General features: G+C 41.7%; 1 protein-coding gene across 4 annotated transcripts in view; it reads right to left on the bottom strand.

Annotated features, from left to right (window-relative positions):
• CCDC102B (coiled-coil domain containing 102B) overlaps positions 1-21113 on the bottom strand; it is a 377235-nt gene that overhangs the window by 326813 nt on the left and 29309 nt on the right. For all 4 annotated transcript variants that reach the window (XM_019545266.1, XM_019545282.1, XM_019545258.1 and 1 more), the window contains 3 exons: positions 14823-15428; positions 9420-9640; positions 973-1075 (listed from right to left, as the gene is read on the bottom strand). In XM_019545266.1, the coding sequence (XP_019400811.1) occupies positions 973-1075; positions 9420-9640; positions 14823-15401 (903 nt within the window). In that variant the 5' untranslated portion in view covers positions 15402-15428. The remainder of the gene's footprint in view (positions 1-972; positions 1076-9419; positions 9641-14822; positions 15429-21113) is intronic.

Genomic DNA, 21113 nt, shown 5'->3' on the forward strand with positions numbered 1-21113 from the left:
CTCCCCAGGTGCAGCACCCTGCACTTGTCCTTGTTGAACCACATCCTGTTCAGATCCGCCCACTTCTCTAACCTATCCAGGTCTGCCTGGATGCGGTCCCTGCCTGCCAGTGTATTCACTTTACCCCACAGCTTGGTGTCATCAGCGAACGTGAACAGGGTGCTCTCCACACCCTCATCCAAAATGGTGGTGGGGCACTTCAACGAGCTTTAGTTGAAGCACTCCGGCAACCATTTTGAAGCACAGGGATGCTATACACAAGATGTTGCAGGTGCTCTGGGAGCTGCTGTAATTGCAGTGTTCCTCTCTCCGTCCCAAAGCATGTATAAAAATACACATGAAATCTCAGTCCTTAACACCTGCATCTTTCTGTCCTATAGATGAGTGGATATCAGCCAGGTAAAACTTTTTCAAAAACTTTGCTAAATTAACTATGACAACATTTAAAAACTCAAAAATACCTAAGAGCCTGCATGAACACATACATAGACTCATGAAACCTTATCACCAAAAGTATGAGCTTTTAAATTACCTCAGATTTCAAACACAGCTAACATGCATATATAGAAAAATCTTGCAGCAATATAAAAGCAGCATATAATAAGGGTAGAGTAAGCAATGACTGATTCTAAAACATAAAAAAGTAGTTAATGTGTATGGTGTACATTTTTGGCAGCAGCCTGAAAAATCCTAGCACTGTAATAGTTAGAACATGTACATAAATGTATGGAAGAAGTCCCAGTCTAAGACCCTCTTACTTAACTTTCAAATAGCTCTTTTTCAAGTTCAGTAGTAAGACTCCCCACACAACTAAATCTCAAACAACATAGACTTTTTTTTTAAACAGAAAATTTCAAGGGTAGCTCCTTGTCATATTGTTCCCTGAATTATGCAAATTCAACATTCTTTTATTACACTTGTCCACATCTTCAATGTTGTTCTGTGTTCCCTACAACTCTTTTGCCAGCATACCTGTTTCAGGCTCTCCATCTTAGACTGTCTCAGTTCTTCGTATTTCCATTTCCACAGAGATAAATCAGACTCCAGCTTCTCTACTTCCAGAAATAAATTCATTCTACAAAAATGTATTAACAAATATAATCACAAAAATATTCAAATAATCTAGTTATTGCTTTTAACCTCCTCTGTATTGTTTCTAACTCTCTGGTTTTCTCCCTTCTAAATGTCTTTATTGCAAGATTTTTTCCCCACCACAGCATTTGCACAATTTTTTCTAACAGGTTTACCTATGGCAAAGAAAAACAACCTAGCACTGCAAAACATGAATGAAATACAAGGCTAAAAAGAGACTTAAATACACTTCAACCATCAATTCCTTTAACCGAATATACTATGTGAGGGCAAAAACTGCCAGAGTAAATGCATCAAAGGGATGCAACAATCAAACAGAGCACTAAGAAAGGGAAGTGCACAATATACAATACCATCTGACAACTATAGTACTACATTCCAAAGTTTTCATTCTGTCCAGGCTGCTTTCCCTGTTCATACAAAGAATAGCAACTCTTTTTCAAGTATATTTTTTATTTTGCTCCATTCCCTTTTCCAGGTAAATTTATTTATAATTGACTTGGCATATTTCTGCATCAGCTTTTTAATTTCCTTGGGACTTAGTCCTCACTTGCTTATCTAGATAACTTTAAGGTGGTGGAGATCATGTTCAACACTAAGAAGTTTATCTATCACTATCCATCTCTTCCATTTCACCTTAGACATACAATCTTGAAGGAAACATCTACAAATGTGTTGTATCCAGTTCCCTCCCATTCTTGTTTTAGCATTTCAAAAATGAAATTATTGACCTTGTACCACCAGGAAAGGCAGATTTCCTCCTATGGTTGGTGGGTAAGGAGCATTAAGTGTTACTGCTCTATGTACTTTTCACCAAAAAGGCTAAGGACAGACATTCAAAAAGCCTGAACCTGAATTGATTCAACCTTTGCAGGTTAGTCTGGCTAGGCTGAACCAGTTGGAAACTGGACAGAAATTCTCTCTGGACTGAGGAAATTCAGGCACATGCCTGCAGTGGCTCAGGTTAGAAGCTGGGGGGGTTCTAAAGCAGCCCTCCCTTCCCTTGCACAGAGTTGAGCTGAGAGGGGTGTGGCCAGCCCCTGGCAGGACTTTCTCATTAGGGAGGTCTGCCTGCACCATCCCAAGCTTTTCCCTGCTGGCTGCTCAAAGGCTGGAAGAGTTGTCAGCCCCCAGCCACTTGGCAGCACTCTGAGGCAAGAGGGGGTGTACAGTGCATGTATCTGTTGATGATATGGAGCTTTTCAATCTCCCTCACTGATTGTCAGACTGTCTGCAACAAACTGACAGGTGAGGTGAGCAAGGTAGCCCAGGGCTGATAAGAGTCTTTATCACCTGATCAGCAAAGCAGTAGCCTCTCTCGCATTACTTCAAACTCTTCTCAAACAGCTTACTGGGGTGACATGTTGAATAGGTCCAAAAGCCCCGTTCTCTCTGCCTGCTTGTTCCAATGAAATTGGAGACACAGACACCTCTCGGCATTAGCTAGCACACTATATGCCTAGTGTCCATGGGGCTGGGGTCTGTGCTGTGGGAGATGAGAGGGAGAAGGGGATTCCTGCTTGAGCAGCAAAAGGTAGGGAGTAGGGCAGCGGGAAGCCAGCAGACTCTGATGCATCTGCAGTCTCTGAAGGACTTTATACAGCACTAGCTAGCATACCACATGCTGGCTATGGTCTGTGCTGTAGGAGAGGGGGGGAAGGGATCTTTGCTTAAGCAGCAAGTAGTGAGAGGGGAGGGGGGCACAAGGATGCCAGCAGACCCTGCTGTGTCTGCAAGTCTGTGCCAGAGGAGCTCTGCCCAGGGAGCAAAGGGGGGGCCAGCCCTGCTGTGAAGCAGAGAGCTCCACCCAGCCCAGAGAGCACGCTGAGATGCTGGGGGTGTCTGGCTTATCTTGAAGCAGGAAGGGGTCTGGGACAGACATTGCATAAACCAGTTTGAGCCAAATCAGTTAAGTCTTATACTACATTCAACCAGGTTGATCTGAAACCAGTTTCAGCCATTTTCAAATTGGTTTGTGTGCATTAAACATCTCCGCTGTTACATGTTTAAACCAGTTTCTGATCACTTAAACCAGTTTATGTATAATGTCTGTCCTTAGCCAAAATGCTCATCTTTTGTGCTTTACCAGTGTCTTAGAGCTCTCAGACTCTTTGCACTTGCAACTTTCCATTCAGCTTCAAGGATTTCTCCAGCAAAAATCAAGCACCACAGTCTGGGGTATTTCAGCCAGATGGGTGGCAAAGGATTTTTTCCTATGATTCCACTGCTGTGTTTATTCTAGAAAATATAAAATATTTTTATTTGAAGAGGGTCATCTGACTGGAATTTAAATACTTAAGGTTTCTTTTTTGTATTTATCTCCATTCCTTACACTTGGGTATTTTGTAATGATATAGTCAGTCTAACCACTTTTTCTGAGAACAAGCAGAGAAGTACCACAAGACACTGCACAGAACATATGTACTGTGCTAAAATAGAAAACATAAATGGTTTAAATATTAAAAAAACAAAAATGAAATGCTTTAAAATACTGTTTGTATTCCCTAAGTATTTCAAAAGTTAACTGCTCCTGAAAGAAGGTGTTAGAAACATTTTCAAAATACAGATCCATTTAGTTCAGAAGTAGTACATTCTCATTAAGGTGACAACTGAAATATTTATTTGCTTCCAGGAGGATACTTGAGCATGAAGTTCTACTCTTCCTACATCCAGACTAATATCTTAAAAATATTAAGAATATATTATTTTAGGATTCCTTTGAGAGAGATATTGTCATACTTACATAATGAACTCTGCTACTTTTGCTCATCAATTCAGAGCACTTAAAGTGTTATTTCTACTATTCAGAGATTAAGTAAATAAATATTTAGAAGCAGCAGAGGGTACTACTTAGATTCTTAACTTTGAGCATAACTAAAAATCCAGGTCACAACTGAAGTTAGTGGTCAAAAAATAAGATTAAAAACAAACTTTTTCAAGCTTATTTATACCTATATTTTCTGTATCTTATCTTATTTGTCTAATGCCACTGTGAGCCATCTAAATTGCTGTAATCCAGTGATAGATTTTGGTTCATAGTCATTATTCAAAATTAGAAAAAAGAGTAACTAGTTACTATAAAAATTGCTATTGGATCCTCATCACAACAATTTTATTAGATCAACGGTAAACATAAAAGCCTCTGTACTTCACATTATATCCTAAGCATCTGAATTAAATACGACTAAAATCATGATTTAAAAGCATGCGCTGAAAATGTTCAGTGTCTTAACATGCAGAGTTATTGCAGTCTTATATTTAGCTTTAGAAGGAAAGTATTTTATATATGGTTTATAGGCTTCAAAAAGGCAAAAGGGCTGGATAAGAGTTGAAAAGAACAGAAGCCTCATACATTAATATTTGATGAGAAAATAATTCTGTGGCACAACAGTTTTGTTTTGTGTTTTAACAATGAAAGACTATCAAGAATTAGGTTAAAAGTTAGGAGTGCACCAATAAAGATTTTGGGAGTTAATACCGATAGCTGGTTTTTTAAGTTGGCATATCACCCAATACCAATCCAATTTCCAATACAGCTGCATACAGCTGGTAAGTCTGTTGTGGTGGAAGCGAGGGGGAGAGAAGAGGCATGGGGGGCAGATCAATGTCCCCTGTGGTGAGGGAGGGAGTGGGGCAGGAGCAGACTGCCCAGCTGGAGTGGGACAAGGCATAGGTTGGAACCACGGTCCGTTTGGGGGGAATGGAGGGGGAGGCAACTCCCATCACTGCTTGCACCCTGGGAGGGCTTGGGTGGCATGTGCCCCCAGATCTGTGTGGAACAGATGGGCAGCAGCTGTGGGCTGCACCAGGTTCTTCTCGTTGGGGCTGGGCTCGGGGCAGGCAGAGGTGGCACTGGGAGGAGAGGGCTGGGGGGGAACTATGGTGAAATTTGGGTAGCTGCCCTCCCAAGCCCAGCCCCCACAGAGAAGAACACAGTGCAGCTCTGGCTCCAGCCTGCAGCTGCAGCCTGCCTGCCTACTCTACCCTGCACAGATCCAGGGGCACATGCCCCCCCAATACCCTCCTGGGGTGCAAGCAGCGGTGGGAGCCACTCCCACACCCACAGGCCTCTCCCTCAAGATCCTCAGCTGACACTCCACTCCAGAGATTATCAAAAGCCATGTACGTGCAGGCCTCCACCTGCCTCCTGCTCAGGGTCACTCCCGCAGCATTCCTTCACACGTTTTGCAACCCTTTCCTGCCAAGACGTTCAGCCGCTCCTCTCTCCCTGCAGCCTGCAGGGAACTGACCCCCCTCCGCCCCTTTGCAGGGCTGGAAATACCTCTCAGCAGCTTCCCTCCTCCAATCCAGAGCGAGATACTGCTCCGGAAGTGTGGGGAATATTTCTCTTCCCTTCCAGCCTCCAGCTGCAGCCCTGCTGGCCCTCCATGCTGTGAGCGTTGTTTGTTTTCACTCTCTCTATCTGTTGCTGCAGGCTGCTTTTCTTCTCCTGACCTCCCCTGCCCACCATGTAAGGCACCTTGGGGCTTTTGTTTGTTCTCTCTCACTCCTTCAAAATTGGCCAAATTATCATCCACATTGGGTTGATTTCTGATACAGCCAGTTTTCTTTATATCGGTGCCAATCTGATACTGGACCGATGTATCGGTGTACCTTTACAAAAAGTGATTTTCATATGAGACAGTTCTGTGGACAGTTTGTTAAAAAGAAATCTATATTGCACTATAAATTCATAGCAAAACATAAGCAGCCAGGAAAATCAACTTTAATAAAGCTTATGAACTCTTAAATAAATCACCAGGATTTTTCAAAGCAATTCAAATAACTTCTGGGAAAACAATGCTGCTTCCTCATGCCATCGCCATTAGCCATAATAAAATTAGAGCTGAAAAGGATAAAAATACTGAATACATCAGTAGTATAGCTGAATTAGAAGAATGATATTGTTCTGATCGGTTACAGCAGAACATGAAGCATAGGACAACTGGGGAGAGGACATTATACAGTGTAGAGATGCAAATTATACTGTACTCCAGACCCTATAGAAGAAGAGGGAGAACTAACTAGCAGGGCATTTCATGACACTGGACAGCAAAATAATGAACGTTTAAGTAAAATGTTCTATAATGTGTATAGAATTCTATGTGGGTAGTTACAACGAATGCACATATTGAAAAGTCTACGTAAAATACATCTTTTGAAAAGGAAAATGGAACTTCCCAGTGCAGTCTACGTATGAGTCACCTGATAAGGGTATAAGGCTCTATTATTATTTGTGTTACAGTAGATTGTAAAGGCCCCAGTCAGTAAAATGTATAATATGGGCACTCTATTACCTAGAAACAGTTCCTGCCTTATTCTAAGAGCTTACTCTAAGAGGAAAGAGATAGAGTAGAAAGAAAACACAGACACAGAGAAGTAAACTGACTTAGTGTGACGTTAATAAGCAGATGAATAACAAATGCTAAAACAATAAAAACTGGGTGTCTCTGTTCATTGTTCAGTGCCCTTCCAGAAAACATTACTGCATCTCCAGTACTGACTCCTGCCGGTTGCTGAATGCCACTGACTGGCTGGGAGTGCTGTCCATTGTTCAGCCCCACACCTCACCCTTCCTGACTGGCAGAGGGGGGTGGGGCCACATGATGGATGGCCCTCTAATCCAATCAGTGTGGGGGGGTGACCACCATCTTGGCTGCTCCCCTTTGGGCCAGCTGTGAGGCTGAGCTGCAGTGGTCATGAGAACTGTTGGATCCCACTGGGAAAGCAGACTTTATTTTTATTAAGTTTTTCTTTTCCCTGGTGTTGTGGATTTCAGGGACAGTGTCCAGTTTCATGATTTCCATGAAATGGCAAATTAGGTAGGTCCCTAATGATTAGTATAATGGGATTGAATGCATGGATAGCTAATTTACAGATGAAACCAAATTGGGTGGAATTGCAGACACTCTGGAGAGCAGGGCTAGGATCTGGAATGACTTGAGTAGACTAGAAAAATGTTGGCAATCAGATGAGACTCAACAAGGACAAGCTCCAAGTAATGCACTTGGGACAGTATAATTGCATGCACAAATACAGACCAGGGAAATACTGGCTAGACTGCAGTACTGCAAAGAAGAGCCAGGGGCTACAGAGGACTATTAGCTGAATACGAGTCAAAGGTATCTTCTTGCAAAATATGACAAGAGTATATTGGAGGAATAGGATTGTCGCTTACAAATCAAGTGAAGTGATTCTTTTGCTCTACTGAGCGTTGGTGAGGCCTCACGAAGTACTTTGTCCATTTTGGGTCCCACATCTAAGGAAGGATATAGACAGATTGGAAAGAGTCTTGACAAAAATTATTAGAGATCTCAGATAGAAAATTGTGAGGAAAGGCTGAAAGAACTAGGGTTATTTAGTCTTCTTTTCTTCAGACTGAGGAGGGATTTGATAATAGTCTTCAAACATCTGAAAAACTATTATATAGTAGTATGTGGCCATAGAGGACAGGACTAGTGCAATGGTCTCAAGCTGCAGCGGGGGGAATTTAGGTTGGAGATTAGGAGGACCTTTCTGACCATGAGGGTGGTCAAGCATTGGAACAGGCTACCTAGGAAAACTGTGCAATACCCATCTCTGGAAATTTTCAAGAGCAGGTTGGACAGTTATTTGCTAGGATGATTTAGTCACAGATGATCCTGCCTTGTGCAGCAGGCTGAACTAAATACTCTTGCAATGTCTCTTCCAGTCATAGTTTCCTGTAATCCTGATTGCTTCTCCTTTAAACATTCATAAGCCTCAAATTTGCAATCCATACCTACATGGAGGGAGAGCAAAGAAATTTGCACACACTTTACAATTTTGGACAAGTGACACTAAGTAAGAGCAGAAATAGATGGATACAAGGAAGGAGCTACCTGTTAAGGGAACTGATTCTTCAAAACACTGTGAAAATCCTATGAAATCCTACAAAATCTCAGTGTTTTCAATTACTTTTGACATCAATGGGAATGGAGGTCTTTATCTGACATAAAGGGAGCTACAACTAGTGTATTTTTACCATTCATTTTCTGACCGGCTCTTTTGATAACACAATAAGGAAAACATACTATGTAACATATAACCTGGTGATGCTGTGACAGATATAATACAACATGGCATATTGGTGGCATTAGCAACCAACAGGAATACCAGAGATTGCTCTTTAGGATTGCTCACATCAGCTATCAATTTTCAGAGATTTGTGAGGAAATTAGGAAAGTAGGCAGTTTTAAACACAAAGATAAACACATTCACCATATCCTTGGGAAACATTTTGTTGTGATGAAAGAATAGCTGTGTGAGTCCTGCATGACTTGCATGCCAAAACCAATTCATAAACAGATGTATAGCCACAGATTCACAATACCAACAGGACAATTATGAAAAGAAGTACCATAAAATAGCCTGTTTTTGCCAGTTTCTTCAACTAAAGATGTTGAATTTACTGCTGCTGTTGCTATGGACAAGATTCTGAGTTAAATAAATCAGAGAGATTGTGCTGGTGACTGAAATCTTTTAGTCTTCACGGGTTTAAGCACACATTGCAAGCTTCCTTGAAGGCTAGGTCAGTGTGCCTCAATCTCATCCACAGGGATCATCAGTTAATTCCCAATGGCTACAAACAATCCTAATGCAGACATCTGTCTACTAGCAGCTAATATGAAATAAACAAGTCACTTCCTTCCGGGTACTGAATAACTAGGAGATAAATATTCACTATTTATGCCAACTGATTCATATCAGTGTCCTATAATGAAAGTTTTGTATTCTATTTCTAGTCCCTCAAGCTTTCAATTTCCTATATAAAACTTAAATGAAAAGGCATTACTGTTACTGATATTTTTTACATTTATAACACCTTTCATCTCAAAATCCTGTATCACAGAGAATATATGGAATCATACTCTGAACTAGTTGAAGCTTCCATATGGGTCTGTAAGTGTAACCCTATGGTACAATGTTCCAGGACCTTAATATACAAAAGACCAGATAAAATAACCCTGATATGAAATTGCAACAAGCATCTTTTGCTAATCCCACCTGCCTATTTTTAGGTCCATATGGAATATTTCTTAAGTATATGGATACAAAACATACAAAAATATTGAAACATCTTCAAATAGCATAAAAATGGCTGTCACCACAAAAAAAACAAACAAATTCCTTATGCTAGGTGTGTACCCCTAAAAATATTCATTAGATGACTGCTAATAGAACTTGAAATTATCCAAGGAAATATATGAGCCATAAATGCAAACAGAGTTATGTCACCATTTTAAAACACTTTTTAAAAATATTTTTAAAATATGATTTACTTTAAGGAGGATATATTTTGCACTTACTGTCTTTCCTTTTGTAAGACAACCTGAGTCTCATCCAAATGCAAATGCAAGGCAGAAACAGATATGGATTCATTCTCTAGAGGCTGGGCTATGCTTTCCATTCTTTGCCTAGGCTTCTCCTGACATCTGCCAAGAGATCCTTCAGTGAAGGAGTTGTGCAGCTTTGGACTGAATCTTGTAGACTGATTGTCTCTTATCGTGTCTTCAGTAATTTTCACATCCTGAGGAAAGGAGGAGGGAGCAAAATAAACCAAAAAAAGTGAAGATATGATATCCTAAGCTTGAAAAGGCAGCCATTTATGGGATAAGTAGTCTCAACATGAAGTCTAAAGGGCCTGCCATGGCATAACCACATACTGCCACACAGGAAGAATAATTTCAGGGGCTCTTGCACATCAGGAAAGATGAACATAAGAACCGCTATTTACTGGGTCAGATCATAGGTCCATCTTGCCCAGTATCCTGTGTGACACAATGGCAGAGAGTAGAGCTGAAAGGGAACTGGGTATGACCAAGATTTTTTCTACTGTTCCTCTCTCACTTGCAGCCTCCAGCATTTAAGGTATAGGAAGTTAAAATTCATAGGCTGTATCCCTAACTCCCATGCTCAATAGCTACCAATGCCACTTTCTTCAAGTTCTATTTCCAATACCTGTCTGAATCTGGCTAAACTGTCAGCTTCCACAACACCTGGTGGCAATGAGTTCCACACCTAAGTTACATGCTGTGTGAAAAGTAATTTCCTTTCATTAGTTTTTGATCCATACAAAATGTGTTTAGTAATGTCCTTGACTGGGACACTAAATCAGCTAGTACGTCAGATAGCACTCTGGGCACTTGTACACGTGACGGGTTTGATCCCCAAGGTTTCATTCTAAGACCCCTAAATCGAAACAGTGAGACATAAAATAAAACCCTGAGGACTAAACCATTTCAATTTTTCTGTCACATTATGGTGAGGAGCCCAATCCTTTTTTTTTTTACCTTGTTTTGGAGCCACAGCCTGCCTATGGCTGGGAAGAGGATGACCTGCTGGCGGTCTGAGTGGATCCTGAGCTGTGGGAGACCCTAGTCCTTCCCTCCATGGCAGCAGTGCCCCCTGGGGCCACCTAGTAGGCTGGATGCTACCCCACCTTGGAGGCAGCATCCACCAGATCCAACTCTTATTGAGCCTGCTGGGGCTTCCAGTGCCCTGTGCACTGTCCCCACTGCCATCCCACTACCTGGGACTGCCCAGAAACAGGCTGGCTTGCCCCTGGAACAGCTCAGGCAGGAGGGCAGTAGGGTATGCTGGCTGCCAGAGAAGGCAGCAGAGATGGCACACAGGATGCGGGAAGCCGCGGTGGGCTTGGGGAAGCTTGGGCTCAGCAGGCTTCCTGTGCTCTGTGCACCATCCCCACTGCCCTCTCTGGCCACCAGTACACTCAGGCGCCCACCTGCCACCTTCCCATGGTGTTCCAAGGCAAGCCAGTCCATTCCTGGGTGGTCCCAGGCAACGGGGACAGTGCATGGGGCACTGGAAGCTACTCGGAAGAGTTGGATTGGGCCAGGTGCTGCCTCTGAGTTGGGGCAGCACCCAGCCTGCTAGCAATCCACTTGGTCCCACTACCGTGGAGAGAAGGACAAGGCCCTCGTGCCACTCAGGGGCTCCTTGGCTCGCTGGCAGCTAGCCTCCCAGGTGCAGGCAGGCTCAGCCAAAAAAAAAAAAAAAGAAGAAAAGGATTGGGCCCTTTGCTGCTTCTGCCTGCTGAAGGCAAAAGTGGCAAGGGGCCTGATCCTTTTTTTCAGCGGAGCCTGCCCACCTCTCCTGTGGCCAGGGGGCGAGCTGATAGCTTCATCATTGCAATTTATAAAGTTGCAAACTAAATTACATCTAGATGTAGTTTAGTTTGCAATGATGCAGTCATTTAAACCGCCCTAAAATCTTTTATGTTTACACTGTGATGCCATTAAGCCACACAAAGTGACATTTTCATCATGGGTCCATATTAATAGCATCATGTGCCCTGTATTCCTAAATGATGTAATTAAATTAAGTCAGCTTTGGAACATCAGGTCACATCCCTGTGGAAAGATATGGAGTAAACCTAGCACAGAAAGCTTAAGCCTCACTTACTCACTTCTTCAGGACAGAGTTTTGAGAGCAGCAAAGTTCCATTTGTGGTTTGACACATTCACTTAGAACAGTGGAAAATCATTGGAATGTAGTGATGTATTAAAGTTAGTAGGTGTTAGGTTCCCTCACTTGAAAGGGAACAACTTTGCAATGCCACAAGAGCACTTAACACATACTAAAATGCTAGAACATGCGTCTGCTTGCATATTAAATGCAATTAGTAAATTTTCAGTTAAATTTTCAGTCACACCCGCCCTCATATGAGCAATTTATACTTGTACAACCTTTTCAGAAAGACCCAGATTTTGCTCTTAAGTGTTTGCTCCAAGTGACATTGAAGTCAATTAGGGTCTTTCTGCTAACCTCATTGGCTTTTTTATCAGGCCCATTTCTGCATGTGCAATATGCATTACCTCTTTTTTTAATCCCTGGTGGCAAAGGGAGGGCATATCATTTGGTTTTTGTTTGTAAAGGATTTTTGATTTTGTGCACAAAATTGTAGATACAAATGAGGGGATATTTAAAAAAAATTCTCCCATTAAGAATACCCATTAAGAATTCCAGTCAGTTCTCAAAGTAATGCAGGTCACCTCAAGATGCAGTGCAAGTCTGGAGAAATCCATTCATATGATTTTTTTAGACTTACGCCTGAAAGTTGTATTAGATGATTCTCAAGTTAACTTGATACATACATCAAGGTTGTTCAACTACATTAAGCCAACAGGCTCTAGTGGCTGCTTCTCCCACTGCTACACAGTGAGGAAGTGACCAGGCAGGGTCTGTATACTCCTGGCACAGCCTGCGAGACAGGATGCTATATGTTTCTGAGACAAAATGCTACACGTTTCTGGCACCACCCATGCAGTGGGGCTAGTGTCCTTGGGGTCTGTGTACCAGTGGCGAAGTCCAGAGTGAAGGCAGGTAAGGGGCTGCATGCTGCTGATACAGCCCACAAGGGAGGAAGGGCTGGGAACCTGACACTGCCCCGCAGTATATGGTCCAGGACTGTGCACTGGCATTGCAAGCAACCCTGGACCACATGGAAGTTGGGCAGCTGAACATTAAATCATTTACATTTATTTCAGAAGTAAAGGTATAATATAGGGTTGCCATATGTCCAGGTTTTCCCGGACATGTCATCTTTTTGGATCATCCCATCTCCGTCCAGGTGGTTTTAAAAAATATGATCAAATGTCTGGGATTTTGGTCAGCTCAGCTCTGAAGTTGTCCCCTGCACTTCCTGGCTTGCCCTAGCAAGGAGCTACTTGGGGCTAGGTGGAGCGGGGGAGGGCAACTGGAGACAAGGTGCACACACGGGGCCGGTATACACTTGTCAGGGGGGTGGGGAGAAGCCCCACAGCTGCAGACAGGTAAGTCTGTGGGGTGGGGTTGGAGGACCAGGGCTTGGGAACTGCTGGGGGAGAAGGGGAAGGGGGGGCAAAGGTGCCTGCCCCTCCAGGTCTGGGGTGGGGACAGGGGGCTACAGGTTAGAAGTGAGGGTTACCAGCAGGGCTGGGGGTGGCTATGGCTTGGGAGTGAAAGGCACCAGAATTGGTAGAGGCAGGGAACTAGTATCACTTTGCCCCACAATTATATACGCCCGACCCCCCCTGCAACAGGTATCCTCTTTTTTGAAACTGGAAATATGGTTATACTAAAGTATAAACATAAGTCTTTGCAGATTTATAAACTTAGGGTGGAATCCTGGCCTTATTTAATTCAGTGGCAAACAGACTGATTGAAATAGGACTTTCATTTTTGGACTTTAACAGAAAACAACACTTACTGTTTAAATCTGAGGATGAAAGTCTGTGTTTAGGAGCTTTATACAACTCCATAACAAACTCACATGCATAACGTCACTGAGTGCACATTATTCAAGTCAGGAAAATTACTTAACTTTTATGGACATCAACTAAGATTAAATGTACCAATTCAAAGAGATTTCTATATTTTTGTAGTTGCCTTATTTAATTAAATGCATACACTGGTAAATCAGTATTGCAAATTTAAGTTAATGAGTACTTTGTCAAAATAGTGGTTAATTCACATTTGAGTGACTAAAATTATATCTTACATTACAAGATGAGTCATTATATTGAAATCCATCTAATAAAAAGGTTGCATCATTAATGCATCATTAACTTCACACCTACTAATATAAACTGTGCAGGAAGAAACAGATTTTTCATTAAGCCTGGTGACTGAACAGAAAGACCTGCAGAGCCTATTCGAATCAAATCCTTTTAAGTGGGAGACAATACCATTTTTCTAATTGCTACAGTAATCTTAAAATTGAAAAAAACCCATAGGTCAGACTCCCCGCTGGAGTATAGTTTTCTTTAAAGTCCATGGAATTACATTAGCCAAAAATTTCCACCCTGTATCTTTATATTGACATAATAGTAGAGCTGCAGCAAATTATTCTACTCATTAAAAGTCCACAGACATTGTCACTAATATGAAGCAATATCATTGTAAACCTAGCTCCATAAAAATCCTCCCATTCTATAGAGAAGGGCTGTCCTTTTTCTTACAGAAACTTTAATTAATGATGAAGGGCAGGAGGAATGTTGAAAGGCCAGGACTATGACTAGGTACTTCTCATTTTCATCTTTGCCTGCATCCACAGATCAGTAAAGACTGTTTAACAATACCTTTGGACACCTTGAAATCCACACTGCATTTTGGAAGAGGATACATAAGGGTTGGAGGAACCCAAAATAACTTCAAATAGTATTACTGACCTAACAGACTACGTCTCTGACATAGACCGGGACATAGGTATGGGTGAACTGGGCAGCTGCCCAGCGCCCAGACAGAAAGGAGACCCGAAAATGAAAAAAAAAAAATTACAATTGTAAAAAATAATAATAATAATATTGCACATACATGGGACTAGCAATGTTATCAACTGAGAATGAACTACTTAAAGCCATTGATATCATAGATATGAAAAGACTTTTGCAACAAAAAAACCCATCCCCAGGGGGCCCAATACTAAAAGTTTACCCAGGGCTGCCAAAAGTCTAGGTACAACACTACTCTGACACAATAGTGTATATGTGATTAATGGTAAAACTTGGACTTCAAATGCATCTGTAAATATATACTGAATTTTTGGGTGTGGAGAAAAGCAAAGCTTTACAATGTTGTCAGAGAGCATAAATAAGTGGATCTTGCATATACTGACCAGAATAGAAATTTCCCAAAATTTTTAGATACAAATTCATAACTCATTCTTCTCTTTGAGTTGGAAAAAGTCTCACTGAGCTAAAATTCTTTACCTTACAAGAATCCTTCATGCCACAGATGCTGTTGTTCTTGACCACTTCTTTAACAGGTTCTTGTTCCAGAGACAGAAACTGGTGCCCATCTTCTCTCAAATAAGGTACCTCTAAGAAACTATGTTTCTTTTTCTGAGCAATTTCAGCTTTTAACTCCTCCTTTTCTTTTGCTAAGTCTTGGTTCATTTTTTTCAGAACACTCAGTTCCTTCATTGTAGTCTCCAGCTGAAGTCTCAGTTGCCTCCCTTCCTCCCGGGCTTTATTCCTTTCTACTCTAACTTTACTCCATTTCTCCCGCCAGTTGGCAGTGCAATCTGACCACCAACGCATGGTTTTCTCCATTTGAGCTGCTCTAGACTTGATTTCTTCCAGTTCTCGAATTCGTAGCTCTTCAGAAATCCCCCAATCATTGCTGCTATTAATATGCACACAAGGATGATGAGATGAGTAAGGATAGGATCTTTGAGATGGCAAACTTGAATCACAGGAATTACCAGTCCCCCGGTCAATTCCCAGTAGTTCATAAGTCTGTCTTTGTTGGGTCTCTTCAGCTAATTTAGGGACAGAGTCCAGATCCATGTTTCAATTCTTATTTAGATTTCACCTCTGAAACAGAAAAAAAATATAAGTCTGAAAATAGTTAAGTACTTGTTTGCAGTAGCTTCAGTTTCAATAAATTTCAAAAACACAAGTTTAAAAAATAAATATTTAATCATTTTCTCCTACTTGAACTTTGAGGAAAGTATAAATGCCCATCAGATAGCGCATCGGATAGACCATAGGCACACAGTTTGGTGCATCAAAGTGTCAAAAATCATTGGAAACTAAAGAACTTATTTAAAAGAAGCTGTCTACCTTTAGCGTATTACTAAATTCAAGCCAGTATATAAAGCGTGGAACGGATGAGAAATTCCCTAAAACCAAAGTATACCACATGGCAAGTTGTAGCCCACAGAGTATTATTTCTCCCAAAAGTCAAGGTCCTTATTAACATTTTTAGCTGGATAAAGTCTCCAAATTTGCCCCTGTAAAGTAATAATTAAATTAGCTGCCTAACCAATTCTGGATGTCATCTTGTGTTTCTTAAGGCAAATTATTGCTTATATACTGAGAGGCATTTGCCTGTCCCAATGCTAAGAGCAGCCTAGGGAATTTCTCTTCCCATTTCTCTTTCAGACAGCATAAATTGTTATACAGTAATCTACAGAGCATGGCATACTCCCTGTCTAGCAAATTTCATTCTGCTAGCACACACAAGTGAACAAAAAAAATTAAGGAATATATAGAGAGAAGATTCTAACTATCTACATCTACTCATGGGCTGAGGGAAGAGGGTGGTGGTTAATAGCAGCCTCTAAGAACTTACTCCTACTCCCACCCCTACTCAAAATTAACACCCTGTTTTATATTTTAAATGCATGTGACAATCTTGCCATACTAACAGAAAATTAAATGCTTCTGCAGTCTAACATTCAGCTTTTTCAGTAGTTCATGTGGTGTGGTTATGTTAATTTTAAAATTAATGCACTGATCTGAAACACAACCTAAATGAAAAAGTCTAGCAAACAAGATACATACCATTTCAGCTTTTAATCATTCAAATGAATAATATATGGTGTGGTGGGGAGGAAGGGTGAGGTGCCATTTTGATTTGTTCTTGATTTATGCTAATTAAATTAGAAGCTTTGAAATTCTTGGTCATGAATCAGATGAACCAGTTGTTTGCAGCCACCATTTTCAGTTGGTACAATTCTTTGCAGAATATTTACACTGCTTGACCTCTATTTATTATTAGAGGTTTCACATATTGTTTTAACAAAGATGCAATCTGGACTTCTCTAATAGTCCTTTTTTATACCGACTGCACTTCAAAGCTAAGATAATTACTCTCAAAGACAACTTCAGAGTAGTCCTGTTAAGAGCCGAAGTGGTTAATAACACTGGGCATGTCCACAAATATCACTATGGAACCACTGTTACAGTAACAGCCTCTACTGAGCCATGTACACCACACATGGCTCATTTTTAGGCACTATGTCTCCACAGCAATGTGCTATAATGGGAGATTTCATCACTATGGCGATATAACTGCAATGTCACAGGTTTTGCCTGTGGATGCTATGGTGCCATAGCACATTGCTACCGGAATGTAATGTCATGTGTAGACGCATGTGTAGACCACTGTGTGGTATGTTGTTATTTTAAATTATTCTTTTTCGCACTAAAATCTGCTTCCTGAGGACAAGACTAGGTCTAAATATGATGCAACAATTTACATGCATATTTTTGAAGTGGCTGATAAATCAGCTTTCTTCTATAATTTTTGCTACTATCCTAAACAGAAATTGCTTATTACTAAGATATTGATCATTATCAATCAAACTCTGGATCACAGTTCCATTTTGCCAGGCGTCTTATAAAACATTATTAAAATATGAATCCCAGAAGTTTTGCAAGGAAAACAAATGAACCCTGACAAGAGGAAAACAAATTTACAGTAAGATAAAAAAACATACTTTGTCCACATACTATATGAGTAGAACAAAACAGGTCCACAAGCCTGGTATCTAACTAGAAAAGATTCTAAAATGTTATAGAACGTTCTGCAGAAACACAGGAAAGCTCACAGACAGGGATATCTCCAAAGATCTAAACAGATTGTAAGAAAAAAATCAAACACAAGAAGTGCAACATAAGATGTTTTCAAGAAATGTGGGTGCTACAACTTGGACCAGCATTAAATGGTCTTTGTATGAGTTAGATGTGCTCTGTGGATGCTTAACAGATCAAGCTGCTCCAGGAGCTTAGGTAAAATTTAGGTACCTATGGCCCTGCTTTATGCATTACAGGTGTGCAATTAACTGGTTAATTGCACAATTACCTTGATACCAGCTATACATGCAAAGTAGCTTTCACACAATAAAAAGTTCCAACTAGCTATAAAGTTAGACATTGAAAATGTGCACTAATTTTATAGCTCATTGTGTTCGAGCTTTAATTTACATGTGTAGCAGAGTCTCCCCTGAGGCTAGGAGCCCTGTTAGCTATGGGCCTCAGCCATAGGGATGAACCTTGTCCAAGTACTTCTACAGACTTCTAGGATGTGGGGATTGCCACAGCGGTGATCTCCTAGTCACAGGAGAGGGTGGTGGTGCATGGGGCGCCCCAGCATCTGGGAGCCCCTCAACTGAGAGGGGTCCCAGTTGCAAGAACTTGCTTCTTGCTGGTGCAGGGAGAGTCCCAGGTTGGGCTCCCCCTGCACCAGTAGTAAGGTCTGATAGGAACTAATGCATAATCCCACAGTTGCCCATCCTGCCATGCACATGTGGTATTGCAGGATGCGCAACTGTATGAATCACTCATTAGATCCCATAGCCCCTTTACCTGCATGTGTAGGAGGCCAGCATGTTCAGCAGCTTATATGCCTTAACTAGAATGCTCCTGAGCATACTCTTTCTCTCTGAAAAAACAGAAGTGTTCAAGTGCACTTTTTTTTGTAGATACTGAATATGGGTTCATCTGGATGACTTTCTGTGACTTGGGCATTTCATTTATCCTCAAGGACCTTTTAGGCATCTAATTAACAGATTTAGATTTGCATATGTTCAGAAACAGCAATCAATTATGCAGAATGTTGACTGTTCTCTCTCTCCCATGGAAGCTTTTACTATTTTCCTTTTATAAAAAAAAACTATGCTAAAAAAGAACCACATATATTATTTGTAGTGAATATATGTGTTTGATCTTCGTATGCAAAAATCATAGAATTAAATAAAGAATGAAAAGCTATGCCATTCAGCATCAGAAACAGTGGTAAGAGCAAAGGTTAGAGGTGGTGTAAAATAAGAAAAGAACATAATAGTGTTTCATAACTATTTCAGTGAAACAGTAAGTCCCTGTCCCACCTCCTCTGAAGGAGTCAAAAAGAAAGGAGAAAAGAAACACCCTGAAACTTAAGTTCTTTTATCACTAATTATATGCACCAGATTGGTAATGGAGACAATCCATGCATTGCTGATTTAAAAAGGAGTGGAAGATTATGTAAAAGGATTTATATTTCCAATCAAAAATGGATGTTCAGTAAATAAAGACATGAAAGTACTTTATATACGAGGCAAAAATATGGTCCCCAAGTATATAAATGAAACCAGGACAACAGCCAAGAGAAACAGGACTGAATTCATTCTCCCCATTATATATAATTGATTCCCCAATTTAGAATATAAATGGAATACATTTAACTGCCTGTTTCTCCCATGATACTCAATATTTCCTTGAGATGAGTTCAGCTGACAACTCGGGTGATCTAGAGCTCAGGGATCACCCACATGATTCAGTGCAGTACTGAACCTGTCATCTACCCAATACTGTATAACAGAAAAAACAAAAGCAAAGAGAAAGAAGGGAGCATTCCAAGCCGTAAGAAAATGAATAGAAGATTTTTATGTTAAGTACATAGGTTGTTGCTGTACTATATGCTATAGCAGAAAAGAAAACACTGGAGATGGACCCAAGCTCTCAAGTGAAAAAACAGACTCTGAAACCTGGGCTTCCTAAATTCACAGAAGTGCAAGTTCTGAGGCTCCCATCTGGGCGCATCCATCTTCAATTTCTCAGTCTAGAATTTAAAAAAACCCAAACAAATCCAATACATACAGGTTCAATTTCAATTTGTTTCTCTGCCTGATTTGTGACTTGAACTGTTGACTTGATTAGCCAACATCCCAGGTGAGCATCCTGACCACTCACTACTCTGGGGTAGGTGTCTTTCTCTGGTTTCTACCAAAACGGAAATATCTTGGTTCTGTCCCAACATGCATTTTTTTAATCTCACCATTTAACATTCCATAAGGCAAAAAAACTTGCTTCCTGATCATCTCTATACAAACAGTAGTTGAAAGACAACTACCTAAGACCAGATGTTTTTGTCCTATGCTGTCTCCTTTGCACATATACAGATAGAATGCAAGCAGGAAACCCAAGTATGAGAAGATAGGCAAAATGGGATATAAAAAAAAGAGCAAAAAGAAAGCATAAGCTTCCAAACTTAAATGCTCAAACACCCCTGCTATTCACAGTAATAGCATCAAGCTATCTAGCCACTCTCAGCCCAGCTAAGGGAATATTTCTATGACAAGGAGTCATGAAACAAAATCAACCTGCTAAAAGGCCAGACCCATATACAGTGCAACCCCCTCCTCCCATCTCCCCCAACAGCTCCTAAACTCCACCTGAGAGTCACAGCCCCATAATGGACTTGTATATAAACTGTTTCCACCTCTGCACTCACTCAGATTGCCAAAAAAAGAACATCACTTATGTTAGAACCTCAGTTCTGTGCAATGGAAAGCCATATTCAGTCTTAAAAACAACCCCTGGCCTGTGGGAGCTGCCCAGCAAGGCCTGTGGGGGCAGGGACTGGAGACCCCCACACCTGTTCTGCAGGCGCCCGCCTTAGGGCCCTGGAGGCGCAGGTGAGGGAGATCCAGGAGGAGGTTAGCAGGCTGAGGGGAATCAGGGAGGCAGAGGAGGAAACTGACAGATATTTTCTTTCCCTGCAGGGTTGTACGACCAAGGAGGATGCACCTCAAGATGAGCCCTCCATTGCTAAGTGGCAGGCAGTCACCTCCCGTGCCAGGGCTGCTCAAGACACGGCACCAGTCCGGCTGGAGAACAGGTATGAAGTCCTGGCAGCCCTGGAGGAGGAGGAAGGAGAGGACGAAACTGGGGAGGAGGCAACTCCACGTTCACCACGTCCCATGCAAGCTGAAGGAGACAAGAAGGCCAGGGGGAAGAAGCGTCGTGTGATCGTCATTGGTGACTCCATCCTGAGAGGTACAGAGGGCCCCATCTGTCACCGGGACCCCTCGGCACGGGAGGTATACTGCCTACCTGGAGCGAGGATTCAGGATGTGAAAGGGATGCTCCAAACCATAATCCAGTCCACCGATTATTACCCCATGGTCCTAGTCCACGTGGGCACTAACGATGCGGCCAGGAGGAGCCCTGAATGCCTGATGGAGGACTACCACGCTCTGGGGTGCGTGCTGAAGGAGATAGGCGCACAGGTGGTTTTCTCTTCTATCCTGCCAGTGAGTAGACGAGGCAGACGGCATGAAACTTGCATTGCGGAGACCAACTGGTGGCTGCAGGAATGGTGCTTCGAGGAGGGTTTTGGCTTCCTCAGCCATGACCGGCACATCACGATGAGAGACATGCTGGGATGGGATGGGCTCCACCTTTCCCCTAACGGTAAGCGTGTGTTCTCTTCTAGGTTGGCGGACCTCCTCC

Source organism: Crocodylus porosus, unplaced genomic scaffold (genome assembly GCF_001723895.1).
Source record: "Crocodylus porosus isolate Cpor-Errol unplaced genomic scaffold, CroPor_comp1, whole genome shotgun sequence".
Taxonomy (NCBI): domain Eukaryota; kingdom Metazoa; phylum Chordata; order Crocodylia; family Crocodylidae; genus Crocodylus; species Crocodylus porosus.